Genomic DNA, 17,262 nt, shown 5'->3' with positions numbered 1-17,262 from the left:
CATCTAGGTATCCATGTCACTTTCTAGCCAGCCACCCCATATCTTCCCAAATTTGTCTGGGCAGCCTCTGACTAAGTAAGTAAGTTTTTGACTAGGGAGAACATCATTTACAAGCTTTTTCCAGAAGCCTATTATCGGAGGAACTGTTGCTTTCCAGTTCATCAGGATGGCTTTCTTGGCAAAGTGTAACAGTTGCAGCAGACTCATCCTTTCATAATGGGTTAGCGATAGTCCTTCAGTAATACCCAACAAACAGAGCTCAGGAGAGCGAACATTAGGGAGTCCAAGCTTAAGTGCACCATACGCCAAAACCTCTGTCCAGAATCTCTGAATATGAGGACAGTCCCAAAACACATGCATGTAGTTTCCCTGATCAAGATTACATTTCATCCAAAGGGGAGAGCAGCATAGACTAACTGACTGGCATAAAAAAAAGAGTAGAAGGTTTGGGAGCGCCAAACCGCCTCTAGCAACTGGGGCCTGTAGGGTCTGCCACTTAATCCTCGGCTGTTGTCCTGCCCAAATAAAGCCCCGCATAATACCATCTACTGTTGCGAACCACCTTTTGGGGGGTATAATTGGTGCATTGTGAAACGCATATAAAAACTTGGGTAAAAAAATAATTTTTAGTAGATTAATGCACCCTGGGAGGGAGAGTGGTAGAGTCGCCCAGTTTTGTATTCTATCACTATATCTTTTGTGTAAGATATAGTGATAGATTTCTATGAATTTCTATGCCAAGATATCTGAAACGAGTCACCCACTGCAAGAGTGGACCATGTCTGGGGTCTTTTTGGGTATCCGGGTCAATAGGGAACACAAGCGATTTCCCCCAATTCACCCTGAGGCCTGAAAACTCTCCGAAATGTCATATCTCCCTTAGGAGCTCAGACAGGGAGTCCCTCGGGTCTGCCAGGTAGACCAGCATGTCATCAGCATATAGGGAAATTTTTGTATTTGCCTTTATTCAGATAATATTTAGTCCAAGTTTTCTATATGTCACTCATCTGCTCACATTTACTATCCCCCACTGAGTGAGGCATTGTGCAATAGCCACAGGCCTCTGCGTTCTTTTTCACTAAGACTCTAAGAAAATATCTGAGGTTTCTGATCTCTTTTTGAGTTGAAACGTTCAGGTGGTAGTATTACAAAGTGTATTATTTTGGCAGTTTAAAACAGCTTAATCACTTTAAAAAAATGCAAAAGAGCAATCTGGGCACATTTTTTTCAAGTTTACATTTCCTTTTAAGCAACTCTTCAGTGTAAAATAGTGGGGATAGTCTATGAGAAATAAAAAATGTTTAATATATAGTTGAAAATGTAGTCTTTGAAGTCTGCAGTGGATAGATCTCTAACATAATAACCAGAACACAACTTCTTCCTTTGAAGCTCTCTGACATCTTAGACACCTGTTCACTCCAGCTTTTATAGATTACATTTCTGGAAAACTAATTAGATTAACATCACCAATACATTTCTTTTTAGAGAGACTCACCATGTGCTCTGCCCCAAGCCTTCAGCATAAGGGAGCGGACATCACCATATTGTTTGTAGGGTAGGCACTCAAACAGCAATCCTCCAGGCAGTTGTAGTAAAAAGGTCTTTATTGAAGTACAAGCCTTACGCATTTCGTGCTCTCACAACACTTAATCATAGGCTCAACCTATGACAGAGTGTTGTGGGTGCATGAAACATGTAAGGCTGTAATCCATACTTGTATTTCAATAACTATAAAAAAAGAAATAATGAAGACCATCTAAAAAGTTGCTTAGAATTGGTCATTTTATAACATACTTAACTTAAAGCTGCCCCACCCCTTTAAAGCCCCCATTAAAGGAGAACTAAACCCTAAACATTAATGTGGCTAAAAATGTCATATTTTATATACTGAACTTATTGCACCAGCCTAAAGTTTCAGCTTCTCAATAGTAGCAGTGATCCAGGACTTCAAACTTGTCACAGGGGTCACCATCTTGGAAAGTGTGACACTCACATGCTCAGTGGGCTCTGAGCAGCTATTGAGAAGCTAAGCTTGGGGGTCGTCACAAATTATCAAGCAGAAAATGAGGTTGGTCTGTAATATAAGCTAATGCTACAGGGCTGATTATTAAATGATGATGCTAATTGCACTGGTTTCTGTGCTGCTATGTAGTAATTATCTTTATTAATTACTAATCAGCCTTATACTGTGACATTTCTATGTGTATATTGTGCGTCGGTCCCTAAGCTCAGTAAGTGCCTGTGCAGTGAATCAGAGCATGTGCAGTGAATCAGCAGAAAAAAGAAGATGGTGAGCTACTGGGGCATCGTTGGAGACACAGATCTTTACTGCTAAAGGATTGTGGTTGCCTTGGGCTGGTACAGAAGACCAAAACATAATGTACAATATTTCTAACTACAGTGTAGTTAAGCTACACTTGTGGCATGATCTGTTCAAACTGAGTTGTTTACAGTGATGGTACAACAGCCAGAGACTGCAGAGTCTAAAGTTTCCAGTCTGTCATTGACTCAGGCATAATGATGGCTGCATTCCTGCAGAGCATGCTGAAGCTCCATTCATTGCAGTTTCAGGTTCCACTTGCCATCTAGGATTCTATTCAGCTTTTACTGATTGATATTCTCGTCACTTGATATCATCAGCCGTTTATGATGCATCCTGCTCTTACTGCTCTGTTATACAGATATAGCTGAGCGTGACCCTGGGTCACAAGACAGCAACAGTCATACCAGTTAGGTGAAGAGAAATCACTGAGGGCTGTATGCTTCTTCCGTATTCATTAACCTGTTTAACCTCACTGGAAAATTAGAGGGCACATATTAAAAATCTATCCATTAGCTATCAGTCTAGCTGTCTCAGTACAAACACACTATCCTTGTATTTGATCCAAACAAAGACATATCCTTATTGAAGCCAAAACCAGCCTTTTGAGTTTATTTAATGTTTACATGATTTTCTAGTAGCCCTAGGTATGAATATTCAAATAATGGAAAAATTCGAAAGCCCCAGGTCCCAAGCATTCTGGATGACAGGTCCCATACCTGGCTATGTGTTTTAAAATGGTGCACTCATGTCAGTGGACTCCATATGATCCACTCTGGACTTTAAGTCATGTTACTGCCAGTGGAGTCAGTGGTGTACCTCTCAGGGTAAGCAGGGGGCCCACAGCTAGAGGGGTGCATGTGACCACCTGGCCCAGATTTGTGGCGAGTCCACAAAGGCCTAGAGTGGCGAGCACTAGGACCCACGTTAGGCCCCACCTCCAGTGGCACATGATCCTCCTGCTTTCTGCCCCCTCCACCACTACCTGTGACTCCTGTTCCAGAACAACCCCCATAGCACCCCTCTAGCACTGGTGAGGGTGCTAAAACTGATTTCAGAGTACCTTGTAACCTAAATATCCCTATTTTTCAATGAAGCCTCACACTTAAAGGAAAACTATAGCCCCCAAACAATGTAGGTCTCTATAAAAAGATATTGCATAAAACAGCTCATTTGCATACCTCCCAACTGTCCCTTTTTCAGAGGGACAGTCCCTCTTTTGACAGCTCAACCCGCAGTCCCTCATTTGTACTGGAAAGTCCCTCTTTTCTCTGCACTGATCAGCCAGAAAAAGAAACAAAGTTTCTCACTTAATTGGCTTTTAGCAGAGAGCCCAGAACAGCTACAGGTGCAAATAAGATACTTTGTAACAATTTTGAGACACAAAAACACAGTTTAGATAAGGAGAAATATTTTCAAACTTTCATAACCTGCCAAATTTTGTAAAACAAACATGGTAATTAGGGGGTGTGGCCACAGAAAGGGGTGTGATCAAAAAATGCTGCGCTACGTGCGGAAAAAAATTTTTTGTCCCTCTTTTTACTTCCAAAACGTTGGGAGGTATGCATTTGAAAAAGCCTGCTTCATGTAAATAAACCATTTTGATAACAATATACTTTTTTAAGTTCCAATTTCTCCAATTCTTTGTTCCACTGTTATTCTGCTCCTTCTCAGATCTATTAATCCTAGAGTTTACAAATTATTGTGTGTGCTGGAATCTTTGCTGGAGGAGAGCTGACTACTTGTGGTTTGCAGATAGGCCTCAAACTCACAAGCTAATAACCTAAGTACAGGGACAAGTCGGGGGAAAAAGTAGTAACAATAGGCCTTCCCACTTACAACTTCCCCTGTCTTCCAATGACTAAGCTTAAGAATAACCCACCTACATATGATTTAAATTCTAGTGTCTTCAAAGGGCGCAGGTCAGCAAGGATTCCAAAAGCCACTTCTCAATTTCAGCCCAGTATTTTGATATGGATCATGGAATATCCATGGGCCCTCCTCCAATCCCGTGGATCACTTGTGCCCCCTGGCAAGCATGCCGCTGCCCTAAGCACTCCCCAATTATTTCAAAATTCCACTTGTCATCCACCCAAGCCACAGTACTAGCAGCATCCATTTTTGGTGCTTTTTCATTTGTAATTTTTTTCTTGATGGTGGTCCTATCAATGGGTGTATTTTGCATATAGGCCTAGGGCAGCATATTTACCACAGTGTCATATAAGGGGGCTCATTTACCAATTCTGGGCAACTTTGCACCTGGGCAGTAGCCGCTGGAAACCAATGATTTATTAGCTTTTTACAGCAAGCAAAATGTGATTTGTCTTTTTCTACTAACATTGCCTTCATATATGGCTGTCACCTCACCTGGCGGATTAAAGGACCACTGTTGGCAATAATACTATGAAGACAGGTAACAGATATTTATTGTTTACCAGAAAAGGTACAAACCATAAATGCCCCTATCACAAGGCCACATGACTTCTTGGGGCACTGTACACAAAACACTGCTTGGCCTTACACAACGTTATCCCGGTGATGGCTGGACTCAATAACAACATATAACAGTGCAGGGTCAGACTGGAGCATTATTAAACTTCCAAATCTCTTTGCCCCCCCCCCCATTCATATGCATGAACGCCAGCTAGGGCTGGAAAAAATTACCGGCCGGTGGGGGGCGGGCACAAAAAGGGGACGGACCATGACGCAAGAGTGGGCGGGGCTATGCAGTGTGCCACGAAAGGGGCGGAGCAACATCGACCCATGTCAAGAACACTGCAAAAAGGGTAAGTTCTGCGTGAATTGGGGGCAGGCCGAGGGCTTTTTTTAAAGGGTATTACAAATTACCGGCAACTGCATTGCCGGTAAATTTGTAATACCGGCCCCGGCCTTGGCAGGTGTTTTACCGGCCGGGTGGCAACCCTAACGCCAGCCCGCCGAGCATTGCGGCACATCATATTTTTCTTTAGGAGGGGGCAGCCAATCAGGGGAGCGGGTCTGGGCCGGCGGGTCCCATTAGTACAGGGGCCCAGTCCAACCCTGTAACACTGAATGTATGTAACAAATTTCCAAATTCCCAAAATTTTAATAGATTCCCAAATTTTAATAAAGATTCCCAAATTTTAATAACATTCTAGTAAACATTAATTACACATTTTAAGTGGCTTTAACGTGATTTGTAAATATAATTGCTATATGAAAGCAGAATCTGTCTCTTTACTTATCAAAACTGTTGACTAGACCAGAACTAGGTGTAGGAAGAAAAAGCACACAAAGGTGTGGGGGGGGGGGCACTAGGCACATACCTGTTCTCTATGCCTACCCCTTCTCCGGGCCCTCATCCTCTGGTCGCCAGTTGATCTACCTGCCACACGCTTGTAACATAGTAAGTTAGGTTGAAAAAAGACACATGTCCCTCAAGTTTAACCTTGTAAATCTATATATAATCTGCCTAACACAGTTAGCCTTTCCAATTTACCTCAGAGAGGGCAAAAAAATCCTTCCTGACAGGGCAGGAACTAGGGGTAGGCAGAAAAGGCAGCTGTCTAGGGCGCAATGATAGGGGGCACTGGGCAGCTACCTCTAAAAATTGTCTTCTGCCTACCCCTAGCAGGGTTCACACCCCTTACTTCCTTTCCTCTGTCACCCACCCATCAATCACTCTCCCCTCCCTCCTGTCTCCTTCCCCTACCTCCGTCCCTCCGTTCTCCTCCCCTCCATTGCGTTCTCCTCCTCCCCCCAGTTATGTTCTCCTCCCCTTTATCGCATTCTCCTCCCCTCAATCACATTCTCCTCCTTTCCGTCGCTCTCTCCTTCGCCAGGCATGCGCATGCGCACCGGAGGTGCGTGCGGGGTGGTCCGCCGGGTTGCCTTGGACGCCTGGCCGGCCTGACCCTGCTTCCTGACTCCAAAATGGCAATTGGACTAGTCCCTGGATCAACTTGTACTATGAGATATTTTCCATAACCCTGTATTCCCTCACGTCCAACTAGAGTCCTGCAACGGGTTGGTTACCCGCAAAAGCCTGCTGTACCCTGCGGGTTGCATGTAGAAGTTCCAGGTGCGGGTATTGATGTGGGTCGGCAGTTCTGCCGGTTTGGGCCGCGGGTCTTCTCAATAACGATATTTACTCCTTTTTTCTGGTCACATCTACTTCAGATGACGTCACTTCCGGTTTACAATGACAGCACTTCCTGATTCTTGATGGTCAGTGAGTCGCGGTTGCGGATAAGGTACTTGTGGGTCGGGTAGCGGGTCTAAGTGGGTAAGAATGCGGGTATGGGTCAGGTTCGGGTCCCAAAAAATCGACCCGCGCAGGACTCTACATTCAACAGCTTCTTAAAGCTACAGTATCTTATATATCAGCCTGTACAACTGATTCAGGGAGAGAATTCCACATCTTCACAGCTCTCATTGTAAAAAAAAAACTTCTGAATATTTAGGAGGAACCCCCTTTCTTCTAATCAAAATGGGTGACCTTGTGTCAGCTGGAAAGACCTACTGGTAAATAAAGCATTTGGGAAATTATTATATGATCCCCATATATATTTATACATAGCTTGTCTTCTGATACTTTGGCTGGCTCAGCGCACGAGTACATTGGCACACGCACTTTCAATTCGCTCCATCGCTGTGCATTTGTGCGGCGGGCTAGACCTCGCGCAGCTCTGACTCCGAAAACAATTTAGCAGAAGCCAGATCTGGAAGAGAACTGACAACCACTTCACTGTTTCAAGTCAGACCTACAGAACAGAAAGAGTTAAACAAACGTTCCATTTGCAAATAACATTGAATCAATTGGAAATGTTTAATTGAAGTATATATATATGAAAGGTACCAAGATTTATATCCTCTTCCATTATGAAAAACACATAGTGGATGCCTTTTTTATGTTCCTTTTTTTATGTGTGCTCTATATACTGGTAATATCCAAAGAAAACTGTAGCACACCGATCAAACTTGTCTTGTGAAGAAAAGTGTTTTTATTGGCTCACGGCAGACATAAAGTTTGGCAACGTTTCGGGCCACGCAGGGCCCTTTATCAAGGCTTGATAAAGGGCCCTGCGTGGCCCGAAACGTTGCCAAACTTTATGTCTGCCGTGAGCCAATAAAACCACTTTTCTTCACAAGACAAGTTTGATCGGTGTGCTACAGTTTTCTTTGGATGTTCGAGTTATTTGGACCTTGAGCAGGAGGTCCTGTGGACTGTTTAGCACCCGGCACCCGAGAGGGTAATTACGTTCAGGTGAGCACTCTAATTCTCTATATACTGGTAATGTCATGAAACTCCACAAAATACATAGGAAGAAGCCATACATGTACAATTGGCAGCCTTGTTAATATCTTCTTTTAATTCCCCTTTATCTCATTGTAAACACACTGTCCCCACAGCCAAGCTATAAATCAGCCACACAGCACATCTCCCACAGACACACTGAGGCTATAGCCTAAAGGATGCTGCAGAGAATATTTCCCAGCATTCCATCCTGTCAGTAGAGAACCTGGTTGGGCACCGCCTTGGTGACGTCACGCGGCGCTACAGAATTGGCGAGGCAGGGCCTGCCCTGACGTCACCGATCTGCATTGGCTGCGTCACATCAGCAACCCTACTCCAAGCTGCGTGTTTAGGGCGGCCGGCAAGGCGAACAATACCCGAGCATCCTCTGCAAATCCGTGGCACTGCCTCCCCTCATCCTCCCCACACTCTTCCTGAGCGGCATGTAAACAATGCGCCCATAGGCTACAGCGAGCTGCCCATCGCGGGAAGCGGACACCCAGGGGATCGCGGGCTGATTGGGGGAAGAGAGCCGCCGAGTATGGATTTCCAGCAACTGGCGGACGTGGCGGACAAATGGTGCTCCAATACTCCCTTCGATCTCATCGCCACCGAGGAGACCGAGCGAAGAATGGATTTCTACGCCGACCCCGGTGTGTCCTTCTACGTACTGTGCCCGGAGAGCGGCTGTGGTGACCATTTTGTAAGTGGGAAGGTGGTGGGGCCTGGGCTGCGGCCAGGGAGGCGCATTGTTTGGGTTGGCGCTAGCCGGCTGTTATGTAGGGCAGCCACAGAGGAGCGGGGCCTGCCACAAGCCTATTGGTAGTATCATGTGATATTCCCTCTTATCAACCTCGCCGATCAGCTGTTTGTTACCTAAACATTCACACGGCTTGATCATTGGGGTCATTAGTGTGGCACATCATGAGTATATGCTCGTGTCCCACACACCTGCTGTGCCAGCGACAAGGGCTCTGGGCTCTTTGCTTCAGTCGTAGTGTTTTATAGATAAGGTGCAGGTGTATCAGCCCTGTGTGACCCACCAGCTCTTCCTGCATCTTCTGAAATTGTCATCTGCTCCTAATCATAAACCCACAACATGTGCTGATGTCACTGGGGTTAAAGCCCTTTGTGCCCATCACCAGGGCTGGACCAAGAGTAGTCACGTGCTTAGGGCGCAAAGCTGTGGGGCGCCAGGCACGTACCTCCTCTGTCGCCTACCCCCAGTCTGGTGCCCGACTCTGTGGTATTTACGTCTTCTTGTGCTTCTGCACATGAGCGTGAACGCATGTTCTCTGCAATTCGCGCATGCCTTGGGTGCCTGTGCGGCGCGGCCCTGCCCATCACTGATTTACAGGAACCAGGCCTGGATTTGTGGAAAGGCCACCAAGGCCCAGGCATAGGGCAGCAGGATTTTAGGGTGCGGTGTACTGCCCAACCACACCCACATTGGTTCAGAAACACTAGGGATACGCAGGGGATACAATTGTTTTTTTAATCTTCCCATGCGCCAATCCCCATTTCTCCTAAAATTTGCGTGAATAAAGGGGAGGGGACAGGGACAGCAAATGACTAAGGGCTCCCACTATGTAAATCTGGCCCTGACAGAAACAGGAGAGTTTATTAGAAAGTTAAGAGTGCAACCCGGAGCACTAATGAAGGGGCAGCTTTAGGCTGACAGTAACTAGGCCATTTGGTCACCATTGATTCATAACTGATGCCCCTATGCTTTGGACCGTTGCATGATAGGTGACCTGCTGAAATAGATATTATGTGGGGTCATCTCCAAACTCAAGATAAGTAAGAGGGAAAACTTCAATGAAGCTGGACTGGTGAACTACCTGAAAACTGATCCCACTAAATTGTCCCTTGTGTCACATGCTTGAGCTGCTACACTGCCTTTCATGTTTTTAGGTTAGGCTTTGTAAATTTATGCAGTGAGCATGTGACTAGGCCAATGCCGAAATTCAGTTATTCCCAGAGTACCTCAACCACAGACCAAACCCTATAAAAGAAACAAGAAACACACTTACTTGGGGTTGAAAGGTCCATTGAATATGTATTAACTACAATTAAGTATAAATGTCTGGAAACCACTGAGCCAGGGGCTAAACTATAGAGGAAGCAGACCCTGTGGCTGCAGGGGGGACCAGGAAATATAGAGGCCCCATGAGGCCCTAATTCATATACCATTTCAATAAATATTGGTAAAACAAGTAAACCCCTAAACATTTTGGGGGCCTGAAAAATAATTTGCTGTGGGGCCCTGTAATGTCTATTTACACCGCTGTACTTTTCTTTACCCTGTGACTCTTTTGGCCTTGTAATATATAAATAAGGCAAAATACCAGAGGGGCAAGTTCTGCTCCAGCAGAATTCTGCACTGAAATCCCTTTTTCAAAAGCGCAAACAGATTTTTTTTTTTTTTTTATATTTTAATTTAAAATCTGCCACTGGCCAGGTTCCCCCAGTTGTGTCACTTGTGCACTGATAAAGTTCAGTCACTCTTTACTGCTGCCCTGTACGTTGGAGTGATATCACCTCCCCCCCCCCCACACAGCAGCAGAACAATGGGAAGGTAACTAGATAACAGCTCCTTGGTACATGCGAGAATAACCCTCAATAGTAAAAATCCAAGTCCCTCTGTGACTCCAGTTACACTGAGTAGTAGGCACAATAGCCTACCTGCAAGCAGTTCCATAGTGCAGCACTGGCTCTTTCTGAAAGTACATGACCAGGCAATATACTTCTTGGTTCAGGAATTACATTTTAATTGGTAGAGTGAATTATTAGCAGTTTAAACAATGTAATTTAGAAAAAAAAACGACATCATAAAAATCATGACGGTTTTAACATCTCTGCCATGAATTGCCTCATTTACCCATGCATGAAATCATTAACATTTTAATAACCCAGCTCCACTGTGAGAGCTGTCATGCCTCCCTGTACCTGATCTCCTAAGTAACCTTCTCCACCTGCCACACCTCAATATTCTATGGTATGCTGAAATATGTATTTTCTTGCACTAAACAGGGCAAAAAAACTAAAACCAGGTGTACTTTTTAACTCCCTTACAAGTAATTTGTGAGAAGAAGGGTTCTAAAAATATTGCTACATCACAGATAAGACCTTCTCCTTATCTGAAAACTTGACATAGTCTGCAGATGGGGGAGGGGTGGTTTATACAGCTTATTATCTCAATAAACTATTGTAATTACAGATATGGGACCTGTAATCCAGAATACTTGGGTTTTCTGTCTTTCCATAATTTGGCTCTCCATGCCTTAAAGGGGTGGTTCACCTTTAAGTTAAGTTTTAGTATGTTATAACATGGCTTATAGAATAGCATTATTTTTTTTTATATAGTTTTTTAATTATTTGCCTTGTTCTTCTGACTCTTTCCAGCTTTCAAATGGGGGTCACTGACAAATAATAAAAAATGAAAACCAATTGCAAATCATTCAATAGTTCAAACGTGAACAACCCCTTTAAGCCTAAAAATATTAAAACATAAATTAAAACCAATAGGCTTGTTTTGCCTCCAATAAGAATGAATTATATTTTTGTTTGGCTCAAGTGCAAGGTACTGTTTTATTATTACAGAGAAAATGGTAGATAGCCTTCCTGTAATTTAGATCTTTTGATGGGTTTCTGGATAATTGATCCCATTCCTGTACAAGGGGAAAAAATGGGAGGAAATTCAAGTAAAAAACAAGACAATGATTTGCAAATGCATTTAAACACATCCTAATTATTGTAGTTATGTTGTCTCTTTATACTTGAACGCCGCCCCTACAGTCTGGGAAATTTCCCACAAAATCCAACTCCTTTTGCCCAGTTGTTTACTGCTACAATTTATTAATGCATCATTAGGCCACGTGAGAACAGTTCTCTCTGAAGCATTTCTATAGAAAGGCAACGGTGGCAAAACACCTATGCTGGTGTTTCTGCAAATTTATCAAGACTTGTGGCAATTCTAATTCAAAGTATCATATCAATGTTTCTTAGCTTTTATCAGGAAATCGTGGGGATTGATAACATTTATATCATATTATTTAATATTATCATTATCATATTAATTCACATTGATAACCTATTGGGTTATTTCTTAGCAGAGTTAGGTATGGTGATCCAAATTACAGAAAGACCCCTTATCTGGAAAACCCCATCTCCCAAGTATTCTGGATAATGAATACCTTTACCTCTTTGTCACTCACTTGTGTTATTTATAACAAAACTTACAAGATCTGTGTTTTGTTTGGGAATTCAGTTTGAAAAGACAGTGCGAGCAGAAGCACACGGGCTGCATTCAACCTCAATACAAGCCATTTTTTGAGTACCACCACTAGCACTCTGATCCGGTTCTGTAAGCGAGCAGTCATTCCAACTGAGCTTGTTGACAAAGGCCAGATCTGCAGTAGGCATTACTCTCACATACTGGCAGGCTATCACAATTACAATATAATTAGACTTGGCTTGGATTATAGATAACATTGTTGTGTAGCAAAAAAACAAAACAAAATGAAGACATTATGAAATGCTCCTACTGAGGTCAATTTAGAAAACGCCCTGAATGGAAGCTGCTCCGTTTTAGTCTCCTATTCAGAGTCCGGGAACAGCTGCTAAAGCTTTGGCAGAAAACCTTGTATCTAGCAGCTGCCTCACAGAATTCATTGGCCACCTTTTATTTTGTTTCTTGTGTTCTGCGTAGAGACTTGGGTGGGGTTAAAATAAACTAAACCCCTTTATTAAAAACCACACCGTTTGTTAAATGTGTGATCTAAATAAAAACGGTACTAAAGACTGTACAATTGGACAAGCCCTTATTGAAACACTGCCATTTAAATTTTTAAAAATTAAAAACATACTCTTAGTATGTTATTGAATGACTAATTCTAAGCAACTTTTCAGTTGGTCTTCATTTATTATTCGTTATAGTTTTTTAACTATTTGCTTTTTTCTTCTGACTCTTTCCAGCTTTCAAATGGAGGTCACTGATCACATCTAAAAAACAAACAGTCTGTAAGGCTACAAATGTATTGTTATTTCTACATCCTATTACTCCTCTTTCTATGCAGGCCCCTCCTATTCATATTCCAGTCTCTTTTTCAAATCAGTGCCTGGTTGTTATGGTAATTTGGACCCTAGCAACCACATTGCTAAAATTGCAAACTGGAGAGCTGCTAAAAAAAACCCTCAAAACCCACAAATAATAAAAAATGTATTGCAAATCAAATTTTCTCAGAATATCAGACTCTCTATTATACTAAAATTTAATTTAAAGGGGGGAGTATAACTGACTTGTCTCTAACAGTCAGGCCTGAATAAACGCTAAATTCCCGAAGGACATCCAGTGACCTCCTGCTCTTTCTAGGGAATTATGAAAGATCACTATCTTTCATAATTCCCTAGAAAGAGCAGGAGGTCATCGGCATATAATGCCATTTTGTCCTCCAGGGAGTTGTTTTTATATCCTGTTATGGTAGGGGTTCAATAGCAATAAACGAACAAGAGAGGTGACAAGGGGCACCCTTGCCGAGTTCCCTGAGTCAGGGGAAATGTAGAGGATAATATCCCATTTATCTTCACTAGGGTTTTATGTTTCTGGTAAAAAAGCTGAATCAATTTGACAAAGATGGGGTATAACTGACTTGTCTCTATTAACAGTCAGGCCTGAATAAACGCTAAATTCCCGAAGGACATCCAGTGCTGCAGGTAGTGATCGTTCATAATTCCCTAGAAAGAGCAGAGGTCATCGGCATATAATGCCATTTTGTCCTCCAGGGAGTTGTTTTTATATATTATTCCCAGAGTCAGGGAAAACGGAGATGATAATATCCCATTTATCTTCACTAGAGTTTTATGTTTCTGGTAAAGAAGCTGAATCCATTTGACAAAGATGGGGCCAAATCTGAAGCGTCTAAGCGCTCCCCAGAGGTATGGCCACTCAACGAAATCATACGGTGTCCAAGGACACCATGATCCTAGAGCCTACATTATCATGTTGGGTTTGCAAATGAGTGTATACCTGCCTAAGTTGCAAGGATTTTAGAAAATATTTTAGCATCAGTGTTAATCAGGTTAATTGGTTGGTAAGAGTCACAATATCCTGGGTTCTTACCTTCCCTATATATCCGATTTATGAAGGCTGTATAAAATCATGGGGGAGGGAGGTTTGTGTATAAGGTGCTAAGGAAATGGGATTTTTTTTAAGAGTATTTATCAATGGGTGAAAGTGAAGGTTCACCCTTTGCTAAACATGCTTTTAAAAATGCCATAGAAATGAATGGAGAGTGGCAATCTGTAACTTCACTGTGATAAATATGCCCCTTTAATTGAGGCCTAGTTTCCTGAAATGAATAGACCTTGTGCCTTGTTAATACAGAGCACCTTGGCTTGTCTATGATACTGTATAGTGTGTGAATTGGGCTTCGGAAGGCCAGACCCTAAGAGCTTAGTGCAGGTTCATGGTTATGGGCTAAAAATTATAAGGAGTGCTCTTGTTAATGTTGACTTTGTAACATAATTGATTGGATTGGAAAAAAAAGGCCACAGTCCATCTAGTTCAATCCCCCCCCCAAAACGACCCCCAGTGCACATATATACACATTATATGGATCTTTCTATAGGAGAATTCTGCTTCCTATATCATAAGTTTATTTGCCAAACAGCCCCTTTATCATGACTTGGCAACTTAAAAACGAATAAACAACCTAAAGTGTGATTGATAGAGAGTAGAGGATTTGGGTTAAATTTTGTGTCTGTGGAAGTGAAATTTGCACCGATGAACTCTGTATCATGAAGTGCAATAAGGTGTGTGTCTGTGTGCACACAAAGATGATTATTTTATGTTATTATGTTAATGCAAAGCTGGTTAAAGCCTGTAATCAAAGAATCACTGCAAATGTCACTGTAAGAGCATTAGTTCTTCAGTGTTATTAAACTTCCATAATTGGGTATCACAGTGGGACAGCCTTTGTGTGTGGTGCACATGTGTAGGCAGAAGTAGCAACAGTTCTCTTAGTATTAAAAATAAACATGCAATGAAAAGTCATTAGATAAAGGTGCTCTAATGCTAGATGGTGAACTTCACTGTTTGACCGTGACTTATACAGGTGTATGTGGGCTTATACACCTTTCTAACATGTTCTGTACTTGTGTCTTGCAGCATGTATGGAGTGAAAGTGAGGACTGCTTGCCATTTCTACAGCTAGCCCAGGATTATATTTCCTCATGTGGCAAGAAGACTCTGCATGAAATACTGGAAAAAGTCTTCAAGTCTTTCAGACCTGTAAGTTTCTTTTCCTCTGTAAGATCTATAAATGAATTAAAAGAAAATCTATACCTGTGTTAGCCTCCAGTGGTAAAGAAGCACTGCTGTACACTTTAATACAATATTAATTAAACCAAGAGTCCAGGTTTGACTTCTTAAATCCTAGGAGAATCAGACATTTTGTGTCTTTGCATAGTAGTTAACCACATACTTGATGTGTAATAGTAAATGTGTAGTAGTAGGGCAGTGCTTTTTAAAGGGAAACTATCATTGTATCTAGTTAAGTTTTAGGAAAAAATAAACAATGTAAAAGGCTAATAGGTTTGACTTTATTCTAATGCTCGACCATATTTAGTAGAAAAGTTAGGTTGATTTCGGCCATACTGCCAACATCTCAGACTTTTCAAATGAAAATTAATCTTCCCATGCTTCTTCTTATTATGTGATTGGGGCATCCCCATTTTCAAAACTGGAAACAGCTATAACTTCCACTCACATACACTCGTTTGTCATTAACCCTTTAATAATAGTCTATTAGATTCTAGAGTCTGTATGGCCTGCTGCTTTTACTAAAATACTCACATCCACTCATTTGTCATTAACCCTTTACCAGGAGTGCCAGATGACTTAGATTCTACAGTCTGTTTGGCTGGTTGCTTTTACTAAAATACTTCTGGTTTAGTCAAGTGACATAAACAAAGACGTCAATCAATTGTTTCAATAAAAAAAATAAACATGTTTGTCAACATCCCCTTTTGACTTAGTTCAATGCATAAAATCAGTAAACTGGAAATCACTGGAAGATGCTGTTTTCTAATTGTCTCCCCCTTGTTTTGCTCACAGCTGCTTGGCCTTCCTGATGTGGATGATGACACTTTTGAGGAATATAATGCAGATGTGGAGGAGGAGGAGCCAGAAGCAGATCACCAACAAATGGGTGTCAGCCAGCAGTAGAGTCATTAGTGGGTTCTTAATGTAGAGAAATCAATTCCCAAGCTAACGTAATAGTTATTACATTTTTCAAAATGCAGAAAACTCTCTCCCAGGGAGCTTTAGCTAAGAACTGAGCTGCCCATCCAGCCTGTTGACTGAAGAGTTCCTATGAGAGTTCTCTGGCCTTCCACCATTCTCAATTCTAGAATTTAGCTTTGTTTTGGGCAGTTGTGTTGAGACTGGAATGCGACTTGATTTAATGAATGTAGCACACTGAATACTGAGGCTGTGCCTATATATATTGCAAATATAGAACCTGGTTTTGATGCAAGTAAATAATTAGCAGGGTTATTTCGGTTATTCATTTTTATTTTTAAACTAGATAAACAGCACTGGGCATGACTGCTGAGAACAGTGTTACTGATAAACATTTCACTTCAAAGTAGATTATTGGAACATGAATGAATGGTGGATGTGTATTTTTATGGTGACGTCAGGATGAACAACGCTAATGAGCATCAGAATACCTAATTATAATTCAAAATATCTATACAGTTTCGCACATCCTATGCAGTTAGGCCAGGCACAAATATGTACAGTACATATGTGTACTCTTAGTAACTCACATCAGTAGCCCAATAACCCCTTATGCACTGGATATTCTACACCATGCTTTGTTTAACACAAAGCAATTGATATTCACTGTTTAACAAAGGCAAATAACATGTTCCCCTAGACCAGCCCATTTTCAAGCCTTCTAATAAAATGCTATTAAGTCCTCCTATTAGAGTTCCTAAAGCTATTTCCAGATAGTATGAGTAATCCCCTGGAGACTACATGAAACTAAAGGGAAATATTTTTAAATTCTAGTCTGGTCTCCGTCCTCAAATATTTAAAGCATGCATCAGAAATCATTGTAAAGCTTCAGAGCAGAAATGGTATTAGGCGATAGCAGGGTATAGGGCAGCATGGAAGGTAGGCAGGGAAATAAAGTATGTTCTCAGATGAGTCACTGTGGTTAAAACTGGAGATCAACAGATTGGATAATGGCTCCATCTCTAAAGCACTATGTTGTGTCACATGGTTAATAATGAAATATGTTTTCAGCCAGCCGCAGTGTTGCAGGGCTTCTACATCATATAATCTGCTTATTTTGTGGTCTTCAACATGCAGTTCAATAAATGTATTCAGTATTAGTGGTTTTAAGGCCCCTCCTTTTTTTTCCTTTTCAACACTTTATAAACAATTTTTTAATTTAAATGTAATATTTCATTGTTGATTACATTAAAGTGACCAGCTGCACATAGCAGTCTCTCCCCTAAAATCCTTAATTGCATTTATATATAATATTTTCCATAGTAAAAGTAAGTTAATTGACATGTTCATAAATAAGCTTTTTGGAATCCGTGTTTCACTTCAGTGGTGAACAAGAGCTGCTTTTACCTCTCGCCTTCTTCGATT

The 17,262-nt window shown here is 41.8% G+C and overlaps 1 protein-coding gene across 1 annotated transcript; it reads left to right on the top strand.

The window, feature by feature from the left end:
* The first annotated feature begins 7,949 nt into the window (after positions 1 to 7,949).
* On the top strand, positions 7,950 to 17,002 carry mturn.S (maturin, neural progenitor differentiation regulator homolog (Xenopus) S homeolog). The gene is made up of 3 exons (NM_001086157.1): positions 7,950 to 8,298; positions 14,764 to 14,886; positions 15,712 to 17,002. The coding sequence occupies exons 1-3, from the start codon at positions 8,137 to 8,139 to the stop codon at positions 15,820 to 15,822; spliced, it is 396 nt and encodes a 131-aa protein (NP_001079626.1). The 5' UTR covers positions 7,950 to 8,136; the 3' UTR covers positions 15,823 to 17,002.
* The last annotated feature ends 260 nt before the right edge of the window (positions 17,003 to 17,262 follow it).

Source organism: Xenopus laevis, chromosome 6S, assembly GCF_017654675.1.
Source record: "Xenopus laevis strain J_2021 chromosome 6S, Xenopus_laevis_v10.1, whole genome shotgun sequence".
In the NCBI taxonomy this organism is placed as follows: Eukaryota; Metazoa; Chordata; class Amphibia; order Anura; family Pipidae; genus Xenopus; species Xenopus laevis.
Note: the sequence above shows the minus strand (reverse complement) of the source record. Positions and strands in the feature narration are given on the sequence as shown.